Raw genomic sequence first — 25,078 nt, 5'->3', positions numbered from 1 at the left:
CCGATCGCCCACCCGCAGCCCCGGCCGTCTGATCACCCCCCCGAAACACCGATCTGCGGGCGATCGGGCGGCCGGGTCTGCAGGGGAGCGATCGGGGCTGTGGGGGGGTTTGATCAAATGGCCGGGGCTGCGAGTGGGCGATCGGGGCTGCGGGGGGGGGGGATCAGACGGCCGGGGCTGCGGGCGGGCGATCGGGGCTGCGGGGGGGTGATCAGACGGCCGGGGCTGCGGGGGGGTGATCAGACGGCCGGGGCTGCGGGGGGGTAATCAGACGGCCGGGGCTGCGGGGGGGTGATCAGACGGCCGGGGCTGCGGGCGGCCACTGGAGCGAGCATATACTTTACCTGATCCCGGCTCCTGCTTGCTGAAGACTCCAGGAACCGCCGAAGCAAGCCGGAGCCGGGATCAGGTAAAGTATATGCTCCGGCGGACGGGAGGTTAACGGGGCGGGCTGGGGACAAACTCGCAGCAGGGATGTACATTGAAAGTATAGGGCCGGGATCTGCAGCGAGTCTCGCTGCAAATACGCAGCAAGGAGACTCGCTGCAGACCCGCCAAGTGTGTTTGTAACCTTAATGCATAATTTGCTGAATAAGCAAGCCAAAATCTGAATGATAATTATGTAGATTTCTAATAATTATTGTGCATACCTTCAGAATCCTGTGCCACTCCTAAGGTTTTAATTAGCATAGTATAATAATGTCTGGCCAGGTGCCCAGAACCACTCCAGTATATATAGATCAGTAAGAATGAAGGTAGTTGAAGGCATCTCTTGAGACGAGGAAGTAAGTGTGGAAGATTGAAGATTGTGGACAACATGGCAATTGAACACATACAGGATAAGGTACATTTCTTCAGTTTCTTTTAGAAATGTAACAATGTAATGCTGTGACTGAGGTCCAGGTATTCTGAAGTTCAGTGCCTTCAAAGTCATGATATTAGGCCTCTAACTGTAATTTCTAGTGCTAAGGACTATAGTCATCATGTAAACAAATCTGCCGTTGTTTGGCTACACATGTATGATGTGGTATGGAAATATGTTTAGCAGCTATAGTTTCTTTGCCATTATTATTTTAATCGTAATTTGTTTTAAAAACTACTTAATTCGTTTAAAAAAAACTAATGGAAAATGAAAAATTAGGCATCAAGGTAAAGACATGCACAGAGCCTATATGGCAGTGTATGGAGATCATATGGCTACCTAGTATAGAGCTGTCTAATTGAGCATGGCACAATTTTTTTCTGTTGATTTTATGCAGAAAATGACAGAGAAAAAAACAATATCCCTCTGTATCAAATTGGAGGTCACAGTAGGCAAAGATCCCCATACACCTTATACTTTTGTCAGCTGTATGGGGCTCTCCTGACAATACATAGCCACATGATAGGTGCTAATAGGGGTCTGACATGATGGGGAAATTTCTGACCTACCCCGTTGTTCTGGAAGAGATAAGCCACAGCCAGAGCTCTCTGTCTGCAGCTCAACCCTCCCCATAGAGAACACAAGAATGCTTGGCCGTACCAAAAGTTCCTGTGTATGGAAAGGACAGGGAGTGGACAGGAGAGATATCTGACAGCCAGATTTTCGTTCATCAGTTATTGAAGGTGAATGTGGGCTTTACGTCTCAGTATAAATTCGAATAGAACAGAATGGATTTTTAACTAGAGATAAGCGAACCGGGTTCGGGTTCGAGTCGATCCGAACCCGAATGTTCAGTATTTGATTAGTGGTGGCTGCTGAACTTGGATAAAGCTCTAAGGTTGTCTGGAAAACATGGATACAGCCAATGACTATATCCATGTTTTCCACATAGCCTTAGGGCTTTATCCAACTTCAGCAGCCACCGCTAATCAAATGCCGAAAGTTCGGGTTCGGATCGACTCGAGCATGCTCGAGGTTCGCTCATCTCTATTTTTAACATAGCCAAGTGCATGAACCCTTAGTAGGAGGAGACTCTAATTTAAGGTGAATGTACACAAATATTCTTATTGTAGCTCCAGGTGTCATTTCCTGACTGCAAAATGGCGAATTCTCTAAAACTCCTAGGCATTCCTAGTCCTTAGCTTTCAAATGTTGAATAAACATGCAGACAAAAGTATATTATAGTATCACTTTCTCATAAACCAATTCTATGTATACAACCATTTGAACACATTGCCTCTGATGGCGTTACAAATAAAAGTTGCAATACCTCTGTATATAAAAGAAACATAGTTATTAAAGTGTGGCTGCTGCCTATCTTTTAGGATCTGATGTAGTGTCACCACATCAGTATTTCCTACAGATTTTTCCTGCATGGAAATGTCTAAGGGTCCATTTACACAGAAATATTATCTGACAGATTATCTGCCAAACATTTGAAGCCAAAGCCAGAAACAGACTATAAACAGAGATCAGGTCATAAAGGAAAGCCTGAGATTTCTCCTCTTTACAAATCCATTCCTGGCTTTGGCTTCAAATCTTTGGCAGCTAATCTGTCACATAATCTTTCTGTTTAAATGGACCCTTAAAAGTTACCTGTTGGAGTAGGAATGAATATCAGGTGATGGGCATGATTATACAATCAGGAGCTGTATATGAGGCATGCATGCAGGGCCGGCCTTTGGGGTGTGCGACCTGTGCGGTTGCACAGGGCGCATCACTCCTGGCCAGCTGGGGGGGGCGCTCTGGCAGACAGCTGCACATCTAACTGCTCTGGCAGACAGACGTTCTATCTGTCTGCCAGAGCGCCCCCCTAGCTGTCCGCTTACCCTCCGGCGCCCACCGCGGATACGGACACTCTCCTTGCAGTGTGGCCATGACATTATCTGGGTCCCCCTCACCATGTCATCCTTTGTGCCTCCTCCTGTCTCCTTCCAGACCCCCATCAGTATCTCCACCTTACCGACCTCCATAGTGTTATGTGGACACTGATGTGGTTGGGGATCTCAGACATTAGGAGGATTGTACAGCATTAGAGAAACATGGCTGCTTTCCTCCAGCACACAGCGCCACCCCTGTGCACAGGTGACACCCGATATTGCAGCTCCCTCACGTCTCTTCTCTGGGGCTGAGCTGCAATACCACAAACAACCTGGAGCGGTGCTGTTTTATTTTTAAGCAGATTAAATGAAATTCTGTGATGTTTCTCACAGCTGAGGGTTTGCTACGAGTACGTGTACTCTATTCCCTGACAGACAGCAGAGATACTGGAAAGAACTGCAACTATTAGAGAGTTCCAAAACTTTTCATACAATAATCCCTTTAATTCCCCTCTGACCTCGGGAGTCTTTGCCGCAGTCACTCATGACCCCTCGGTGACTCTCCATTTAATCCAAAAAATTTATGTTAATCTCTGTCAGTGTGGAGTCATCTTCCTGTACGGCGGTGGCGGCTCCCAGGAGCTGAGGTACCGAGCAGCTAGGATGGTTCCCCGAGGAGCCAGGAGGAGGCAATACTGAGAGCTCACTGATTGGTCACCAGGAGCGGCGATCTCCAAGGCCTGATGATAGACATGGAGGTCACGCAGCGCCGTTGCTAGGTTACGGGCTCTCTGTGTTATGGCAGGAGTCTGTGCGCCATGTTATCCTGTATGTGCTGAAGCTGCAACGTGTCTGCTGTGGTGCTGATACAGTATCTTATACTCAGTATAATGGAGGTCACCCAGCTTTCCCAGTATCTTGTAGTCAGTATGATGGAGGTCACACAGCTTTCCCACCATCTTATACTCAGTATAATGGAGGTCACCAGCTTTCCCAGCATCCTGTAGTCAGTATGATAGAGGTCACCAGCTTTCCCAGCATCTTATACTCAGTATGATGGAGGTCACCCAGCTTTCCAGGTATCTTGTAGTCAGTATGATGGAAGTCACCCAGCTTTCCCAGCATCTTATACTCAGTATGATGGAGGTCACCAGCTTTCCCAGTATCTTGCAGTAAGTGTGATAGAGGTCACCCAGCTTTCCCAGCATCTTATACTCAGTATGATGAAGGTCACCAGCTTTCCCAGTATCTTGTAGTCAGTATGATGGAAGTCACCCAGCTTTCCCAGTATCTTGTAGTCAGTATGATGGAAGTCACCCAGCTTTCCCAGTATCTTGTAGTCAGTATGATGGAGGTCACCCAGCTTTCCCAGTATCTTGTAGTAAGTATGAAGGAGGTCACCCAGCTTTCCTAGTATCTTATACTCAGTTTGATGGGGGTCACCAACTTTCCCAGCATCCTGTAGTCAGTATGATGAAGGTCACCCAGCTTTCCTAGCATCTTGTAGTAAGTATGGTGGAGGTCACCCAGCTTTCCCAGCATCCTGTAGTCATTATGATGAAGGTCACCCAGCTTTCCTAGTATCTTGTAGTAAGTATGATGGAAGTCACCCATCTTTTCTAGTATCTTACACTCAGTATGATGGAGGTCACCCATCTTTCCTAGTATCTAACACTCAGTATGATGGAGGTCACCAGCTTTCCAGTATCTTGTAGTCAGTATGATAAGGGTCACACAGCTTTCCTAGCATCTTGTATAGTACGCAGTATATGGAGGTCACCCAGCTAGATAGATACTGTAGATTGATTGATAGGTAGATACCTAGATAGATATAGAGATAGTCTATGTTACTATTGGGGGTATCAACAGGGGGGGGCGCCAAAAGAAAGTTTCGCACAGGGCGCCATCTACCCTAAGGCCGGCCCTGCATGCATGCCCCTTAATGTAAAATATTCACACCCCTGCCTGTATAATTAAACCAGGGATGGGAAACCTTTAGGCTGCACTCACACATACGTAGATTTTGCAGACCTACGGACAATGAATGCATGCAATGGATTGTTTCCCCGCCCAGCATAATGTGTCAATATCCATTGCATGCATTCACCGTCTCTAGATCCACAAAATCTACGTACAGTATGTGTGAATGCAGCCTTAGCTCTCCAGCTGTTGCAAAACTACAAATCCCATCATGCTAAGCTAAAGCTTTGGCTGTCCGAGCATGATGGGAATTGTAGTTTTGCCACAGCTGTAGGGCCACAGGTTCCCCATCCATGTATTACACTCATCACCTGATAATTACTCATTATTATTAAAGTCAAGTTCATGTCCATTTGACTATTGACTGAATTGTAAGACAAACTATCTTGGGAATGGGAGAAACTGTAAAAAGATGAGTAATGCGCCCGCATCAGAACACTGCGGTCGGAAAGATCATCCGTCCGGTACTTAAGTACCTCACGGAACGGCCGGTCTCTTACGTAGTGTGAACATAGCCTTAATGTGCGTTTAATAAGCATTGATTGGCCACAAATGAGCAATTTCTGTAGATTTTAATGTTATAAACATATAATACATGACGAAACAATTTGTACATACAATAGCTAGTAATAAACCAACAAACTTCATTGAATGTTCTTCCTCCTTTATTCTTTAGTCATTTGGTGGACTTATCCCTGACTACAATTAGCCATACAGATAAGATAGCTGATTTCTCAGATAGCTGAATCTTCAACTCCAACTGCTATAAATACTTTTAATGGTTGATATTCATTTTATGCTTTTCTGTAACCACCTTTACTGAATATTGCTGATTGACATAAACACCAATCCAAAGAGCACCAGAAATTTCCAGAAATTTCCCAGAAATTTGCAGGCAGCTCGTTTTTTACTGCAAAATCTGTCCTGAGTCATAGGAACACATTAGTCACGGACACCCTTCAGGATTTTTCCTGAAGGGTGTCCGTTCAGGAAAATAGGTCAGGATTTTTTAGATCCTGTCCTATTTTGTGGGAGCCCTGGAACCTCGGATGTGCATCAGGAAAGTGTCTGGAGTTCTGAATCATATGGGAACCCCCCCCCCACACACACACCACTCGTCCACCTTTCCCCAGGGCTTACCAGACGGCACCCCCGGCCTCCTGCTGCCGCTGTCTCTAGTCTGCCCCAGCCTCTTGCTGCACTGCCCACCCCCGGCACCCCCAGCCTCCCGCCGTCTGCCCCAGCCCTCAGCACACACGGCAAAACGTGTTCAGACATTTGTTATGATGGGAGTTGTAGTTTTGCAACCTGTTGCTCTCCCTGTTGCAGAACTACAACCCCCATTATGTCCTATAGGCAGGTAATAATGGGAGTTGTAGTTCTGCAACACATTAGAGGATGACACAGTATAGGAGGAGGAAGGCAGTGGCACAGTAGAACTACATCTCCCAGCATGGTGTGTGTGGTAATATGCAGGACTACATCACATAATGGGAGTTGTAGTTCTGCAACAGATTAGAGAATGACACATGGCAAGAGGGGGAGACAGTGACACAGTACATGGGGGGGGGGTAAGGGGCACGGTACACAAGGGGGAGACTGTGCTAGGGTACACGAAGGGTGACGATGGCAGGGTACACGAGAGGTGATGGTGGCAGGGTACACGAAGGGTGATGGTGGCAGGATACACAAGGGGTGATGGTGGCAGGGTACACAAGGGGGAGACAGTGGCACAGGGTACACAAGGGGAGAAGGTGGCGTGGTACACAAGGGGGACACGTGACAGTGGTAGGGTACATGAGGGGCAATGTGGATTCTTGTGACGTATGTTAGCATACTAGACCACATTGAGAACGCTTCTTTTTTTTTTTCTCATCAGGAAATCCTGATGGTTTCCTGAAGGTAAAAACGGATTACTGTCAGGAAATCCTGATGCTTTCCTGATGCCATTTAATGCCTCCTGATCAGGATTTCCTGACAGTAAAAACTGACATGGATGTGTGAATGGGGCCTTGGAGTATTTTTAAGGAGAAGTCCAGCCCAGTCAAAAATCTGACAGGCGAAAGGGGCAAGGGAGAAAATAACAAACAATCTTTGCTTACCTCTCCCCATGCCCACGATGAGCAGCGTGGGTGGACCCAGGACCCCTGCCGGAAGGCATTTTCCTCCAAGTTGGGATGACATCACGACTCAGCGGAGAATGCCCATACCAGCTGATGGACAGCTCGCTCAGCTGATCAGTGACTGCAGTGGTGTTCCACCCCAGTCACTGACTGGCTGAGCGGCCAATCCATCAGCCGGGTTGTGACGTCGGCTCTAGTGGAGGTCCCAAAGTGGCAATCCAGAGGTGGAGAGGCATGGGGTATAAGAAAAATGTTGCTCCTGGCCGGCCTTTTTGTTCTAAATTTTTTCTTCATTTAGAGGCATTATAGTTTCCTATGTATTGCTTCTTGTTGATGTTGGAATTATAATGAAGTACATTTCATGAAAAAGAGAATTCAATTACAATAACATGCTCATCAGAATGATTTGTTTTTCTATTTTTATTTTTATTTTTTAGGCATCAATGGAAAGATGTATCCAAGAAGCTGGAGGAAAACTTGTAGTGATTTCTTTCATTTCCCCTACATGTAGATACTGCAGAATGCTAATGACCTATCTTGAAGTAAGCAATGCCACGAACAGCTAAGAAGGAAATTCTGACTAAGGGTATATTCACACGAACGGGCTCGCAGCGAGATTCTCGCTGCAAGCCCGGCAGGTCCTGGCAGTTCCCATACACTACATACTTGCTGCGGTCTAAACGACCGCAGCGAGTATGTAATTCTGCCGCCCTTAACCCCTTCTGCTACCGCCCGGCTCCCCCGCTGTAAGCATACTTTACCTGTCCTTGCTGCACGGGTCCGGCGTCCTGCTCTCCCTTCCGGCCAACCAGTGGCTGCGGCTGGGCAACACACTGATTGGCCGGACGGGAGAGCAGGATGCCGGACCCGTGCAGCGAGGAGAGGTAATGTACGCTTACAGCTGGGGAGCCGGCCGGGAGCAGAAGGGGTTAAGGGCGGCAGAATTACATACTCGCTGCGGTCGTTTAGACCGCAGCAAGTATGTAGTGTATAGGAACTGCCAGGACCTGCCGGGCTCGCAGCGAGAATCTCGCTGCGAGCCCGTTCATGTGAATATACCCTTAAAATATAACTTAGCGTATGCTCAAACATACCGTATAGCAGCGGATTTCACACTGCAAGCTTCTCGCTGTGAAATCCACTGCAAATCCATTCCATGGCACTCCATTCTTGCAGCGCATTTTCAATCTATAGCTGGAATTTAATCCATAGTGGTGTAAAGTGAGATACTGTGCTGCCGTGATGTTAAAGAATAAAAAAAAGCCATGCTTGTCCACGCTCCTCCAGTGAGCCCCTCCTCCTTATGTTTCTCCGCTCAGTGATGGCCCACTTGGCCAACCACTGGCTTCAGTGAGACAGTGATTGACTGATTGGACTGTAAGTGAGCGGGGGGACAGAGATGAGACTGGAGGACACTGAGGGAAAACAGAGAGGTAAGGATAGCCTCTTTTTTAATTTTTTTTAATCAAATAGTTTTTATTAAAGGTTTTGTATTTTTTTGAAAGACACATAACCACAGGGAGGCCAGTACAGTAGCCCAAACCCTGCGCAAAACAGTACAGAACAGAAAGTAAAAACAACAAATTGGCAACAACCAAAATAGTTCGAAAGGGTAACCCTTCAGAAGAGGAGGGGTACGCAGCAGTAAAGACAGTAAACCATTAGATAGGCTCTATAACCTCCATTATAAGCAGAAACTCCTGGACATATTTCTAGGTGGCCGTTGAGGGAGAGAGCCTGCCTCTAGTAAGTGACGGCGGCGCCATACCAGGGGTATCTAGCCAAGGGGCCCAGATCTTCTCAAATTTTTTCATCGCCTCCCCGCTTTTCATAGGCATATTTATCATTGGCAATGAGCCAGTTAACTTTAGCTACAAAGACAGTACTCGTCGGAGGGTCCTGGTCAAGCCAGGATTGAGCTATCAGCTTTCTAGCCATATACAAGATCCTAGCAACAGCTACTTTGCCAGGATTGGGTAAGGCTATGTCCTCTACGTAGCCTAAGATGCAAACTAAGGGAGACTGTTCAAGGTGAACAGAATAGACTTTGTGGATAATTGAAGCAACCTCTTGCCAATACCTCATTAATTTTGGGCACCGCCAGAACATGTGCAGGATCCCTCCCTCGTCTCTCCGGCACAGGGCATCGGGACGAAGTCCCACTCTAAATAAGAACTCCGGAGTTCTGTAGACACGGTGTAACAGGTACAAATGGGACAGTCGGTGCTGCTCCCCCACGGACAACTGGGGCATCATCTCCAAAATTTCCTTCCATAACTCATCCTCCAGGGGACCCAAGTCAGCCTCCCACTTCTCCTTTATGGTCAACGGATGTTTTTCTAAAAATTTGTCGTGCAAGTGGATATATAGCAAGGAAATGAGACCAGATGTGAAAGTAGATGCACCTACTATATGGATAGGCGGAATAATTACCCGCTCCCGGGATAAAATGTCCCCCTCACTATCACACGCATGGCGTATCTGGAGGTGTTTGTAAAAATGTGTCCTAGGGATGGGGAATTCTTCACACAGCCGCTGGAAACTTTTTAGCTGGCCATTAATGTATAACTGCTCCACTCGTCTAAGACCAAGTGCCCGCCATGGTGTAAACCCTTCCAAGAAGAATAACTCACTCAACCAAGGGGTATCCCATATAGAGGTGTATGCAGAGCATCTGGACAACCCATACATGTCTCTAACCTTCTACCAGACTCTATGATAAAGCTGAAGTGTAAGGAGGCCTGCTGCAGCCGCTGAGAAGCGTTTAGCCTCCAGGACCTCAAATAACTGCCCCGTTCCAAAGTGGGCCTGTAATAATTGGAAAGTAGGGTCCGTTAACGTGTCTGTCTCCCACCCCCTAAGATGTTGCAGCTGAGAGGCTAAGAAATAAATCATGGCATTAGGCACTGCCAACCCCCCTGCTGTTTTAGCTCTTTGCAAAGTTTCTAGCTTTATACGAGGGCGCTGGGAACCCCAAATGAGGTCTCTGAATAAGCTGTGTACTTTATGAAAGTAACGGATAGGAATCCATATCGGGGAATTATGCAATACATATAGTAATTGAGGCATCCATACCATTTTTATCAGATTAGAGCATCCCACCACTGATAAAGGGAGCTTACGCCACCCCCCCAGAATAGAAAGCCAATGCGGATTAAGGCGCCAAGACCGCACTGTGGGGCGCCACACCCCAGGGTGTTCCAGGAGGAGACTCAAGGGGGAGTGGTCAGAGAGTGACCGCGGCAAATATTTTACCTCTATCACCAAGGACAGCGTCCAAGCATCCCCAAGGGCAAGGTCAATACGAGACAGACTATTGTGCGTAGCCGAGTAACAGGAGTAGGTGCGCACACCCGGGTGCCGTGCCCTCCAAAGATCAAAGAGAGCTACCTCGGGTAAGAGCGCACCCAAGGGGCTCAAGCGCACATTTGAGGTCGATGCCACTGCAGACATCCTATCAAGGGTGCCATCCACAACAGAATTGAAATCTCCTATGAGGAGCAGTGAGGCATCCGGGTGTGCTGCACCAAAACTCAAAATTTTTTTAAAACCGAATTATTGTAAGGTGGAGGTATATAGAGTGAACACAATACCCACTTAGTAGCATAAATGGAGCAATACAAACAAATGAACTGACCGTGAGGGTCTACTTTAACCTTTAAACAAACAAACGGTATATTTTTATGGATCAATATGCTCACCCCCTGGGAATACTGTGAATAGTAAGAATGATAGCTCCAGCCTATCCATGACCTGTGTAACAGGTGAGCTGTGTCTTTGGTAAGGTGGGTCTCCTGCAGACACAAGATGAGGGGGTGGAAAGTACGTAATCTATTAAACAGTGCGTAACGCTTATCAGCCTCACCCAGACCTCTTATGTTCCAGGAGACCACTCTAATGCCATTCGCCATAAGGGAACAGAAAGAAATACATTTGCAAATATAAACACATCAATGCACAGTGCGTAGTACAATGAAAAATATCGGAGGGTAGAGAGTACATGTATAGTGTGTGGGAGTTGCCAAGAAACACAGGGCCTGGTAGACCCAGCAACCAGAAAAAAAAACAAGTAGAAAAAAGAGAAACAGAAAAAAGAACAAAAAACAGGAACAGGGACAATTGTCCACTACGTGTGGACAGTGGGGGCCACCAGTTCTCCACACTACCGGGTATAGGTGAAAAGCTCGCATCTTCTTCGGGCCACCCCGCTTCAATCAGGATACAAAGTGCAACTGCGGGCTGAGGACAAAAGGCACCAAAAGGAAATATATATTCTCCACAGCAGAGGGAGAAACCTTCCACAAACCATGGAGGAAAGCAAAGGGGCGTGGAACACATCAGGGGTTGGCCCCCCGCCGAATCTGCTGCTGGTGGGCTTCAAGCCAGCGGTCAGCATCTCGTGGTTCAGTGAAGAAATGCGTGTCTCCCATAGCAACAACGCGCAATTTGGCTGGGTACAACATGGCATAGGGAACATGAAGTTGGCGTAGCCTGCGTTTGATTTCCGTAAAGCGTACCCGCTTCTTTTGAATTTCTGCTCAATAATCCGGATAGAAGGAAATGCGACAGCCATTGTAGGTAATATCAGGGTTTTGGCGTACAGCCTGCAGGATAGCGTCTCTGTCTTTATAGTGTAGCAGTTTCGCCAGAACCGAGCGTGGCTGAGCCCCAGGTGGCAACGGACGAGCAGGGACTCGGTGGGCTCTTTCTATAGCATACAAAGGTGACAGCGTCCCATCTCCCATAGCATCCTTAATCCAGGATTCAAAGAAACGAGTGGGATTAGGGCCTTCTGCTTTTTCTGGGAAGCCCACAATGCGCACATTGTTGCGTCTCAGTCTGTTTTCCAGATCATCTGCTTTTAGGAGGAGAGCAGAGATTTGCTGATCATGTCTGCGAGTATCTCTAGCAACAGGGCCTAGCTTGTCCTCTAAATCACTGATTCTGCCCTCAGCAGCAACCATTCTCTCATTAACTTTTTGCACATTTTGGCACATAAAGGACAGTTCTTCCTGGATAGAGCCTACTTGCTGTTGTAGGGAGGCAATGGCCATGTTGTCTTTCATTACTGCTCAAAAAACCTCCCTCAGTGTGGGCTCAGGCAGGTCATCCTCCTCCTCCTCCCTGTGGATCTGGGCCTCATGACTCTGCTGCCCAGTAATGACAGGCCCCAGTGAGGATTGGGCGGGCAGGATTGCGTCCGGGGAACGCGGGCTCCGGTTTTGGCTGGTGCCTGGGCTGCCCCCCTGCTCCCCTGGCTGGTCCCCGGCACACACTGCCAACTTGCCTGCAGCCTGCTGTATGGGCGCCCCGCCGGATCGGAGCCATCTTGGAGGCCTCTGTTGGATGGCGCCGCCGTGTCCCTGTGCTCCCGGGTGTTCTTTTTGGACGTCCCGCCAGCCATGTCGGATCCCCGCCGCGTCCTCGGTCCTCTGGTATGTGGGGTATGTGGGTGCCGCCGTCCTCCAGCCCGCAGGAGCATGTATAATGCGGCGGTATGTGGGAGCTCACATGGCGCGCGTCTCACTCCATCCCCGGTCAGGCTCCGCCCCCACTCTTTTTTAATTTTTAACATCACAACAGGACATGGTATTGCAGCTTGTTTTTTTTCATGGGACAAGCTGCAATACCAGGTGCAACTGCTAATAAATGCATGGAACTGTGTCCTTCGGGTGGCGGGGCTGCGGGAGGTGTTAAAGGGGCTGCGGGCGGGCGGCTGGCTGGAGCATATACTTCACCTGGTCCCCGCTCCAGCTTTCTGAAGACACCGGGAACCGCTGAAGCAAGCCAGAGCCGGGATCAGGTAAAGTATCAGCTCCGGCGGCCGGGGGGTTAACGGGGCGGGCTGCGGACAAACTTGCAGCAGGGATTTACATTCCTGCTGCGATTTTGTCTGCCATTGACTAAACAGGTACGGGATCCGCAGCGAGTTTCACTGCGTATACGCAGCGAGAAACTAGCTGCAGATACGTTGTGTGTGTTTGTACCCTGAAGCTGTTTCTGCAAAAATTAGAAACATTTACTCAACTTCACCAGGTGGACAGACATAAGGGGGTTTAAACATAAATTGGGCATGCCACCCACCAGCACTAAATTTACTGCAGTTTACAGCTGCGCATAGGGGTAAATTATAGCAGCCTAGAGTTGGCATACATTTCAGTAAGGGCACAAGGATTTATGTAGAGCTCCTCTGAAAGTGGTGACTGAAAGTATTCATCATCTAGGGGGAGATTTACTTGTATGGTGGTCTTTAATAAGGCCCTGTCCCCATGCAGACCGCCAGATTTACTAAGAGACACATGCATCTTATTAAATCCAGTGGGACTTGACTCTGCTGCACAGTGGGTGGAGAAATCTACACTGGCTCTGGTTTCTGCCATGGTTTACCACTGTTTGCAGGCATAAACCATGATACAGTAAATTAAGAGTCTTGCCGTGCCCTCTTGCCCACGCATCAGGCGAGCGGGGTCTATGCGATGAAAAAGGCACAAATTTTTGCGCAATAATCTGAACCTTTTCCATGGCATACACCGGGGGGGTGGGGATTTATGAAGATCAGCGTACAAGTATGCCAGTCTTATATTACGCCTTGCCCCCTTTTCCTCGGCAGGATTCACTAAGAGGCGCACATGCGGGCATCCAGCAGATGTAGATTTTGATCATGATTTACGCCAGCGAGCAGGCGTAAATCATGATGAATGAGGCACGGGAGGAGGCCACAACTCCTCCTCCCTGCCATATCACGCCCCCCGCAAGCTCCGCCAGCCCACCCAACGAAAGGCATACGCCAGGGAGAAGGGGCAGATCTGCACCTTCTCCCTGGTATACGCCTCTGGCGAACGCTTCGTAAATCCCCTCCATAGTGTGTAGTTACTAAAAGAACTTCATGTTTAGAGTCTACAGCCATTTAGATGTAGTAACGGGTAATTGTATCTCTTTTTTTCTCTAGAACCTAAATCAAGAGATGCGTGGAGTCATTTTCAGGAAGGTGGACATTAATGCTTCACCAGTAACTATGATTTTAACATATTTATTTAACTACAGCAGTAAAAATCAACTGGAGTATTTTTTTCTAAAGCTGTATTTTATTCTATTATCTTTAGGATCTGATGGATGAATATAACATCCATAGTGTACCATATACTTATCTGGTCAAAAATGGTCAATTGGTATGTAATTTTTTTTTATCAAGAGCATTACTATTATAACTGATTTATACATTATGTTTTAGATTACCTTTATGTGATTGGAAGCTGGTATTTTGACTAAATTATGTGGAGATCAGAAGAGGATTAAACTGCTATCACTATGCAGTTATTACAAGTTACACCAATGAGCTGAATAGCCAGTAATATGCTGTGGCCTGGGTCACTGGGACCAGCCAGGGTATTGAACCAGCCAGTGGGTTTTGGTGTTTTGGGGCTACTTGTCACGGTGGCCAGGAGTGGTCCTGGACACATAGGCAACTGGACCTTCAAATAGAACAGATGTGAGGTGCAGGTGCGGCGGGAGAGATAACTGTGTACAACTTTAAACAATATTCAACCTTAATGGAACTTAACTTCAGTGCAATACAAAAGTAACAGTGTATAGATAATTAGTGCTAAGATCAGTAATATTAGTAGTAGCCGCAGGGCCGCCATCAGGAATTTCGGGGCCTCATACAAGCTGTATTGTCTGCACACTTCAGTGTGCTGTTTGTCTGCCGGAGTGCCCCTGGCCACCCTCCTCCCGCAGGGGTTAGTTCCCTTGCCTCTCCTGCGTGGCAACATAGCATGATGTCACCCGGCACCAGTACTGGCCGTCGCCCTGATAGGCTTGACGTACGCTTCGGACAGCCACAGCTCCTGTATTCCGGAAGCCAAAACCTGGAGTGGATTTGAAAAGAGAAGAAATCTCAGTATTTCCTTTATGGCCCATTCCCAGTTTAGGTCTGTTTCTGACTTAAAAAATCTGTCAGATAAATCTGCCTGTGTAAACGCACCATTAGTAAGAGCTCAGGAGGGAAAGAAGAGGGGGGATCAGGTAGCTGTTTGTATTGCTGAAGGGCTGGATATTTTGTTTGTATAGCAGGGGTGGGGAGGCTAGCATGACTGGTTAGCCACTGCTGTGCAGCTACAACCCTCAGCATTCCTGGTCAGCCGCTGCTGTCAAACTACAACCCCCAGGATGCCTGTCACCTACTGCTATGAAACTACAAGCCCTTTCATATGCCTAGTCATCCACTACTGTGAAACTACAACCCTCATCATGCCTGGTCACCTGCTGCTGTGAAACTACAACCAACCCCCAGCATGTCTAGACACCTGCTGCTGTTAAACTACAACCCCCAGCATGCCTAGACACCTGCAGCTGTGAAACTACAACCCCCAGCATGCCTAGACAGATACCATACAGGCTGGGATATAGTATACAGATTCCATATAGCCTGGGATATAGTATACAGATGCCATACAGTCTGGATATAATATACAGATACCATACGGCCTGGATATAGTATACAGATACCATACAGCCTGGGGTATAACAGATACAGTACAGCCTGGATATAATGTACAGCAGGGGTACTCAACAACTTTTAGTGAAGGTCCACTTACCGGGGTCTATTGTCAGGTGAAGGTCCGAGCTGAACATCAGTAGGAAACGTGTTTTGTTACTTTGTCACAAACGTTCAACTATTTATATACAGAATTGCTGCTTATTAGCGGGAAAATTGGCATTTTTTTCTCTCTCACCAGTCCTTTGATATTAGGTACAAAGGGGGTGACTGCCCTGGTAGTATATAGCCCCCCTGTTGCTCCCCCAGTAGTGTATAGCCCCCCCTGTGCGCTCTCCTTCAGTAGTATATAGCCCCCTGTTGCTCCCCCAGTAGTATATAGCCCCCCTGTGCGCTCTCCCCCTGTAGTATATAGCCCCCTGTGAGCTCCCCCCAGTAGTATATAGCCTCCCCGTGCGCTCTCCCCCTGTAGAATATAGCCCCCTGTGAGCTCCCCCCAGTAGTATATAGCCCCCCTGTGCGCTCTCCCCCTGTAGTATATAGCCCCCCTGTGCGCTCTCCCTCTGTAGTATATAGCCCCCTGTGCGCTGTCCCCCAGTAGTATATAGCCCCCTGTGAGCTCCCCCCCGTAGTATATAGCCCCCCTGTGCTCTCCCCCTGTAGTATATAGCCCCCTGTGAGCTCCCCCCAGTAGTATATAGCCCCCGTGAGCTCCCCCCAAGTAGTATATAGCCCCCCTGTAAGCTCCCCCCTGTAGTATATAGCCCCCTGTGAGCTCCCCCTGTAGTATATAGCCCCCCATGCGCTGTCCCCCTGTAGTATATAGCCCCCTGTGAGCTCCCCCCAGTAGTATATAGCGCCCCTGTGCTCTCCCCCCAGTAGTATATAGCCCCCCTTGTGCTTTCCCCCTGTAGTATATAGCCCCTGTGAGGTCCCCCCTGTAGTATATAACCCCCTGTGCGCTCCCCCCAGTAGTATATAGCCCCCTGTAGTATATAGCCCCTGTGAGGTCCCCCCTGTAGTATATAACCCCCTGTGCGCTCCCCCCAGTAGTATATAGCCCCCTCAGTAGTATATAGCCCCCTGTGAGGTCCCCCCTGTAGTATATAGCCCCCTGTGCGCTCCCCCCAGTAGTATATAGTCCCCTCAGTAGTATATAGCCCCCTGTGAGGTCCCCCCCTGTAGTATATAGTCCACCTGTGCGCTCTCCCCTTGTAGATGCCCCCCAGACAGGAAAAAAAAATAACAAAAACAACTCACCTAGCACCTCGTTCCCCGCTGCGCCTGTCTTCGTCTCTTCCCATCAGTCCGGCCCCCGGCTGATACGCGCTCTGTAGGGATGTCCCGGGGATTCCCCAGCAGAGCGCGCATCAGTGACCTCAGCGTACGCCGCCGGCCTGCACTTCCGGGAAGGACAGGCCGGCAGCGTACACTGAGGTCTGTGGTGCGCGCTCTGCTGGGGAATCCCCGGGACATCCCCAGAGAGCGCGTATCAGCCGGGGGCCGGACCGACACTGCCCTCAGCCCCACAGGCGTACTGACATCTAAGGACAGTACGCCTATGGGGCGGGAGGCAGTGCGGTGGGGAGCGGGACGGACCGGATCCGGGGCGGTTAGGAGGTCTGACCAGGGGTCCGGACAGCTGGCCTCCGCGGTCCGGGTTCGGACCGCGGTCCGCCAGTTGAGGACCCCTGATGTACAGGTAGGTAGCGATCAGTGGCGGATTATAATATGGGCGGTTTGGGCGGCCGCCCGGGGCCCGAGGCTCCGGGGGGGCCCATGCCACACCGCCCACATTATAATCCGCCACTGAGTCTTTCTTGTAGTCCCCCGGCTGATGCGCGGCTGCCGGGGGTGTCCCGTCCTATCCCCGGCAGCACGCGTATCAGATCGCTCCCCGTGCGCCTGTGGCTGTGACTTCCGGCGCACGGGGAGCTCTCTGATGTGCGCGCTGCTAGGGACAGGATAGGACACCCCCGGTAGCCGCACATCAGACGGGGACAGACCAGGAGGCGTGAGGCTCGACCGGGTAACGAATGGCAGGTGAGTTGTGTTCTTTTTTTTTTTCTTTTTATCTGCTGTGCACGGGGGGGGGGGGGGGGGGTAACCATCTATAAGGGAGGGAGAGAGGGGGACCATCTATCAGGGAGGGGGGGGGAGAGGGGGACCATCTATAAGGGAGGGGGAGAGGGGCACCATCTATAAGGGAGGGGGTAGAGGGGCACCATCTTTAAAGGGGGGGAAGAGGGGGACCATCTATAAGGGAGGGGGGAGAGGGGGGCCATCTATAAGGGAGGGGGGAGAGGGGGACCATCTATAAGGGAGGGGGGAGAGGGGGACCATCTATAAGGGAGGGGGGAGAGGGGGCCATCTATAAAGGAGGGGGGAGAGGGGGACCATCTATAAGGGAGGGGGGAGAGGGGGGCCATCTATAAGGGATGGGGGAGAGGGGGACCATCTTTAAAGGGGGAAGAGGGGGACCATCTATAAGGGGGTGAAGGGGGACCATCTATAAGGGAGGGGGGAGAGGGGGACTATCTTTAAAGGAGGGAAGAGGGGGACCAACTGTAAGAGAGGGGGGAGAGGGGGGCCATCTTTAAAGGGGGGGAAGAGGGGGACCATGTATAAGGGGGGAAGAGGGGGAGCATCTATAAGGGAGGGGGGAGAGGGGGACCATCTATAAGGGAGGGGGGAGAGGGGGACCATCTATAAGGGAGGGGGGAGAGGGGGACCATCTGTAAGGGAGGGGGGAGAGGGGCACCATTCTTAAAGGGGGGAAAGAGGGGGACCATCGTTAAAGGGGGGGAAGAGGGGGGGCATCTATAAGGGGGGGGAAGAGGGGGACCATCTATAAGGGAGGGGGGCTATCTATAAGGGGGGGGGAGAGGGGGACCATCTATAAGGGAGGGGGGAGAGGGGGACCATCGTTAAAGGGGGGGAAGAGGGGGACCATCTATAAGGGGGGGAAGAGGGGGACCATCTATAAGGGAGGGGGGGAGGGGGGACCATCTATAAGGGAGGGGGGGAGGGGGGACCATCTATAAGGGAGGGGGTAGAGGGGGACCATTCTTAAAGGGGGGGAAGAGGGGGACCATCGTTAAAGGGGGGGAAGAGGGGGGGCATCTATAAGGGGGGGGAAGAGGGGGACCATCTATAAAGGGGGAAGAGGGGGACCATCTATAAGGGAGGGGGGAGAGGGGGACCATCGTTAAAGGGGGGGAAGAGGGGGGGCCATCTATAAGGGGGGGAAGAGGGGGACCATCTATAAGGGAGGGGGGAGGGGGGCCATCTATAAGGGAGGGGGGAGAGGGGGGAAGGGGGGACCATCTATAAGGGAGGGGGGAGAGGGGGATCATCTATAAAGGGGGGAAGAGGGGGACCATCTATAAGGGGGGAAGGACCATCTCCTATAAGATCAGCACCCTCCTCTCCTGACATCCTCTGTGCTACTGTGACCTCCCCTAAAAGATCAGCACCCTCCTCTCCTGACATCCTCTGTGCTGCTGGTACCTCCCCTTTAAGATCAGCCCCCTCCTGTCCTGACATCCTCTGTGCTGCTTGGACCTCTCCTATAGATCAGCACCCTCCTCTCCTGACATCCTCTGTGCTGCTGTGACACTGCGTCCTCTCCTATAGGATCAGCACCCTCTTCTCCTGACATCCTCTGTGCTGCTGTGACCTCCCCTATAGATCAGCACCCTACTCTCCTGACATCCTCTGTGCTGCTGTGACCTCCCCTATAGATCAGCACCCTACTCTCCTGACATCCTCTGTGCTGCTGGGACCTCTCCTATAGGATTAGCACCCTCCTCTCCTGACATCATCTGTGCTGCTGGGACCTCTCCTATAGGATTAGCACCCTGCTCTCCTGACAGCCTCTGTGCTGCTGGGACCTCCCCTATAAGATCAGCACCCTCCTCTCCTGACATCCTCTGTGATGCTGTGACCTCCCCTATAAGATCAACACCCTCCTCTCCTGACATCCTCTGTGCTGCTGGGATGCTGTGACCTCCCCTATAAGATCAGCACCCTCCTTTCCTGACATCCTCTGTGCTGCTGGGACCCTGCGACCTCCCCTATAAGATCAGCACCCTCCTCTCCTGACATCCTCTGTGCTGCTGTGACCTCCCCAATTATATCAGCACCCTCCTCTCCTGACATCCTCTGTGCTGCTGTGACCTCCCCTATAAGATCAGCCCCTCCTCTCCTTACATCCTCTGTGCAGCAAGGGACCAAACATTATGTTTATTGGGGACAGCATGGGGTGGGGGGCAGTAGTGGATTATAATGTGGGTAGATTGACCGGGGGGGCAGGTTTGGTGGACAGCCCGGGCCCCAGGGTACATTTAATCCGCCACTGGTAGCCATACAGTAGATGCGTGTGCATGCATTCTCAGGAAAAAGCAGCTGCTCCCAGACCCCTCTGTCCCCTTCAGACTCCTCATCCCCTTCAGAGCCCTCTGTTCCCTCTGCAGTCTCATCGGTCCCTACCAGACTTCTCTGTCCCTCTTCACCCCTTCTACAGACTCCTTAACCCTCCAGACTCCATGTCCACAGAAATCAGCACACACACACAGAAATCAGCACACACACACAGAAATCAGCACACACACACACACACACAGACACATACACACAGACACACTCTTACTTTATGCAGGGAAGCTCCAGGGCCCATGTGCTGCCCTCCACACACAGCAGCTCCAGCCGCCAATACTGCCCTGATGGCGGCCCTGGTAGCACGAAACAGGGTAAGAGAAAAAATTGCAACAGGAGATAGGGGCTGGATAGGAGGGCCTCTTGCCTAATGTAAGTGAAGTGTGTGAAATATCTTTAAGAACTCCTTGTGCTCACGTATAGAAATAGTTATTAGTGATTAGCGAATACTGTTCGATCAAATAGATATTCGATCGAATAGTAAGGTATTCGATCGAATATTATCGAATAGTTCGCTGAATATTCAATAAATATTCGATAAGCGTTCAAATCCCCCAGCTTCCGTTTTTTTCTTCCAAGTGGTCGAGTAGATGTTTTTCAATAATTGAATACTTGTTCCCATAGACTTTAATGGGATCGAATATTCGATCGAATATTCGAATATCCATACGATATTCGTATAAATATCGAATATTCGAATATTTCACTATTCCCTCATCACTACTAGTTATCTTATCTGACTGTCTTCTGCCTCTTAGTGTTGGGTTCCTGGCCTGGCCTGGAGAGCGGATATCGTGCTCTACTGTGGGTCATTTTTTCTTTCTTCTCCTTTCTTTAAGGGTTTGACTGTCCTGATCTACGTTGTAGGAAATGGGGGGGATGCTCCTTTATCTCCAGACACCCTGCAGTCAAATGTAGCAGTGCATCACTGGTGTTGTAGGTCACACTTGGAAATGGAAACTAGTCTGGTCTCTCCCTAACCCACAACCAACCGCAAACTACACTACTCAGGAAGGAAGTGCCGAGTGTGTGAGTGTGTGACAAGCTAAACCTTCCTCTGAACTGTAGCTGTGCCCTGTGGGAGTGTGACACCTAGTGGTTGGAGTACGGCTCAGCAGTTAACTGTACTATCTGTGACACCTGACAGAAACACTTTTACTTGGGTGTGTAAAGAACAAAGAAACACATAGTGGGGCACTACAATAGGCTAGCTTTTATATAGACTCTGTATTGTAATTTCCCTTTTGTGGGGCGATACAATTATGTTAGCCACAATTTAGAGCCCATACTATAGTTCCAAATATGTAGCAGTTTCTTTGTAGCTGACTATCCCAGCAGAACCCATAAAATGGCGGTATCCAATGGAATTGTTCTTAACGCAAAAGCCACATATTGGTACCAACACAATAATGCCATCTCTGTTAGTAAGTACCACTAGGACATGAGATTGCCTAAAATCCACTGCAATTAAAAACCTACACCGTGGTTAGAAATAAGCGTAAGGTATTATGAAATACCTTTCATATGTACTGTACTTTACTGGTGTACCATATTTTTCATAAGTCATTTACCTGTAGCTTATTTTAGTGTCCATACGAGTGTGGCTACAATTTATCAATGGGATATTCAGGATTAAGGACAGGTCATCAATATAAGATGACTGAAGGATATCATTGTTTCCACCTTTACAAATCAGCTATTGAGTGAAAGGGCTCCATATCCATTTCACTCTTTACCGCTTAAAGATCTTTACTGTGGCTTTGCCTGGTATTACCCCTCTTTGCTACTTCAATATCAGGTACAGTGGCTACAAAATGTATGCCTGATGAGCAATGAAGACGACACAGCGCTCAATCAGCTGATTAGCGGAGCAGACAAGAGTTATGGTGCGTTTACACACACAGATTTATCTGACAGATTTTGGATGCCAAAGCCAGGAGTGGATTTGAAAACAGGAGAAATCTCAGTCTTACCTTTATGACCTATTCCCTGTTTATAGTCTGCTCCTGGTTTTGGATTCCAAAATCTGTCAGATAAATCTGTCTGTGTAAACGCACCATTAGACCCCAGTATTTTGATGGCTTGCAACCAGGGGCGGTCTTGGCTTTTCTGGAGCCCCAAGCGAAGTTATGTCTGGGGCCCCCCCTCGACACGCGTTCCAAAACAATAGACCGCTGTGTGTTGCCCCCAGTAGTATATACCCCTTGTGTCCTGCCCCCAATAGTATATACCCCTTGTTTGCTTCCCCCAGTAGTATATAGACCCCTGTGTGTTCCCCCAGTTATATATAGCCCCCCGTGTGCTCCCCCAGAAGTATATAGACCTCCTGTGTGCTGCCCCAGTTGTATATAGACCCCCTGTGTGCTCCTTTAGAAGTATATAGACCTCCTGTGTGCTCCCCCACTTGGATACAGACCTCCTGTGTGCTCCCCCACTTGGATATAGACCCCTGTGTGCTCCTCCAGTAGTATATAAACCCCCTGTGTGCTTCCCCCATTTATATAGACCCCCGATGTGCTCTCCTTTGTGCTCCCCCTCCCATACAGTATATAACACAATAAAACAAACACTTATACTCACCTGGGTCCGGGCGTCTCCTCTTCTCTTCACTCTTGTGGCCGCAGGAAGGGTTTTCCCTGCGATCACAAGAGACTGCACTCCCCTTGTCCTGGCGCCGATGCTCCAGTGATGTCACTGGAGCGCTGGCACCACAAGGACAAAGCTGCCACTTGTGACCACAGGGAAAGCCCTTCCTGCGGCCACAAGAGTGACTGACGGGAAGGGAGCCAATGTCTCCTGCCCTGTCAGTGCTGCTGCATGTAACTATGAGCGCTCATTACGAGTGTTCATAGTTACAGTTCAGATGGCAGCAGCGAGCGGGGCAGCGGCCCTGTCCAGCGGTCTTGAGCACAAGAGCAGGGCGTGGGGGCCCCCCTGGATGTTGGGGGCCCCAAGCGATCGCTTGGTGTGCTTGGTGCCAAAGACCGCCACTGCTTGCAACTAGGGATAGGCCATCAATATAAAATTTCTGTAAAAACATTTTAATCTTTATTGTTACTTTGCGTCAAATGTAATTATACAATAAACTAAATTATATTACATATTACTACTGAATGCCATTCATAAACAAATATTTTTATATTACAGCAAAACCAAGTAAAGGGGGCTGATGAAGAATCACTGATAAATCGTATCATGGAGCTGAAAGACTAGAATTGTTCATCTTCCATCTGATGTCATTCAGTTTAATTTGTTTAATCATCATCTAAGTAATCTGACTTTACCACGTTTACAACCACCATGAAGGGCAATAATAATAAAAAATGTATATGTCTGTAAGTTTTCATTTTATCTCCATTTTAAATAATGACTTTAGTTCAAATATCTTTGTTATCCAAGGAAAAAGTCATAGTGACATAGAAGTGACCATAAAAACACAGATCAAGAACATACTACCAATTTGTAAAGAAGTCTGCTTTGGTTCACCCTTGCCCATATCTTCTTTTGGGATGGGTAAATACAATAAAGAAGAACTACCCAACTTAAGACCTCTTTCTATTAGATGGTAATAGTTTGGGGCATATTTATAATGCATAATGCCTTTTGATCTCATGGATGCCCCTAGAGGGAGGAAGGCTTAGCACAGAAACACATTACTGGTTCTAGACACATTGGGGTTGATTTCCTATTATAGCCTGTGCCAAAACACTGTCTTACATGATTTGCACTACATTTATTATGAGTTTTTGATACTTTTTAGACTCTTTTAGCCTCACCTAACAAGATAATAGGGCTTGTTGTAAGTGGGCATTCCTTCCAAGAAGGGGCATGGCCTGTGTGCAACTACCTGCACTAACAATTATGTTGTAGCATTTTGGAGTAAAGTAAGCATCTAAAAGTTGGTTCAAACGTAAACTGCATAGTATAAAGATGCACCTGACTGATCAAACAGCCTAAGCCTGTGATAAATCGGAAGCATTTTTATTCTGTCTTGTCTAAGTTAAATTGGTATTCCACTCAAAATCATTTTATATTAATAAATAGCCCACCCATAGCTTTCTATCTTTATAAAAATAAGTAATTATGTGTTCTGCGTCGTTTTCATGCATTTTATGTGGACCCACCCTCTTAGTCCACTCCATCTCACTCCTTCCTCTTGGCCCCCGCCTTCTGAGACATGGAGCACGTGTCCTCCATCTCTTCAGTAGGCTGGGTGAGCACTTGTAACCCTGCCCACGGTAGATACATGATCCACTGACATCAGCTTATTGCTTGGCAGTGGGCCCTGCTTCCAGTAGCAGCAGAGCCAGCTCATTCATTATACTTTAGGAATTACTTGTCTTTAACCTATAATTGTCGGGCGCCGACCACGCACCGCTACTTGTAATAGCGGTGTGCGGCCGGTGCCGACGATTAGCAAAGAATAATACATTATCTATCCAGGCTGCAGGGCTCCTCTTCCTCTGTGCTTCTCCCTGGGCCCTGCTCGCTCCAGCTTCAGAGCGGCCTGTCTAAGCTGACAGGCCACTCAGCCAATCACTAGCCGGGACCGCCGCGGCCAGTGATTGGCTGAGCGGCCTGTCAGCTGAGACAGGCGTATCTGAAGCTGGAGCGCACGGACCCGGGGAGAAGCACAGAGGAAGTGGAGCCCTGCAGCCTGGACGGGTAATGTATAAAGTTTAAACAAGGGAACTCTCTGTCACATAATGTTGTTATGGCTGATTCATTAAATAAGTTCAAGGGAGGTCTGGATGCTTTTATTGAAAAATATAATATTACAAGTTATGGGTAATAGATTTCCGGTGATGCGTTGATCCAGGGATTATTCTGATTGCCCTTGAAGTCAGGAACAAGCTTTCTCCCTGTGATGGGGCAATTGTCATCTGCCTCCAGGAGCGATCTTGGCATTTCTGGGGCCCCAAGCAAAGTCATGTCCCCCCCCCCCCAGTAGTCCTCTTCTAACCCTCCTACCACCATACAGTGATTACATATTGACTCAAAACTGCTCTGCACAAAACAGAAAGATATCACCAATGATGCCATTACATAATACTGCCACATCATGATCACTATCACTACAAGCCTATAACAGAGTGCAGTTACATCCAGTGACTCACAGGTGGCGTCTTCTCTGATCAGGGTCTTTTACTTCTTTTTTTTTCCTATCCATCCAGCATGGGCCATCTTGAAGTCTTCTCCCGGCTGTGAATCCTCTCTGCAGAATCTGTCAGAGAAATATTTTAGGCTCCAAGACATACAGTAGTTAGGTCCCCTGTACCCCTCTATAGTAGTTACACCC

The 25,078-nt window shown here is 48.9% G+C and overlaps 1 protein-coding gene across 1 annotated transcript; it reads left to right on the top strand.

Moving 5' to 3' along the window:
• The first annotated feature begins 741 nt into the window (after positions 1-741).
• Positions 742-23,118, top strand: LOC138785785 (thioredoxin-like). The gene is made up of 5 exons (XM_069962103.1): positions 742-844; positions 7,283-7,387; positions 13,795-13,854; positions 13,949-14,014; positions 22,927-23,118. Exons 1-5 carry the CDS (start codon positions 818-820, stop codon positions 22,990-22,992), a joined length of 324 nt encoding a protein of 107 aa, XP_069818204.1. The 5' UTR covers positions 742-817; the 3' UTR covers positions 22,993-23,118.
• Positions 23,119-25,078: the final 1,960 nt, after the last annotated feature.

This window comes from Dendropsophus ebraccatus, chromosome 3, assembly GCF_027789765.1.
Source record: "Dendropsophus ebraccatus isolate aDenEbr1 chromosome 3, aDenEbr1.pat, whole genome shotgun sequence".
Lineage (NCBI taxonomy): Eukaryota > Metazoa > Chordata > Amphibia > Anura > Hylidae > Dendropsophus > Dendropsophus ebraccatus.
The sequence above is the reverse complement of the archived record's forward strand: the minus strand, read 5'-3'. Positions and strand labels throughout refer to the sequence as shown.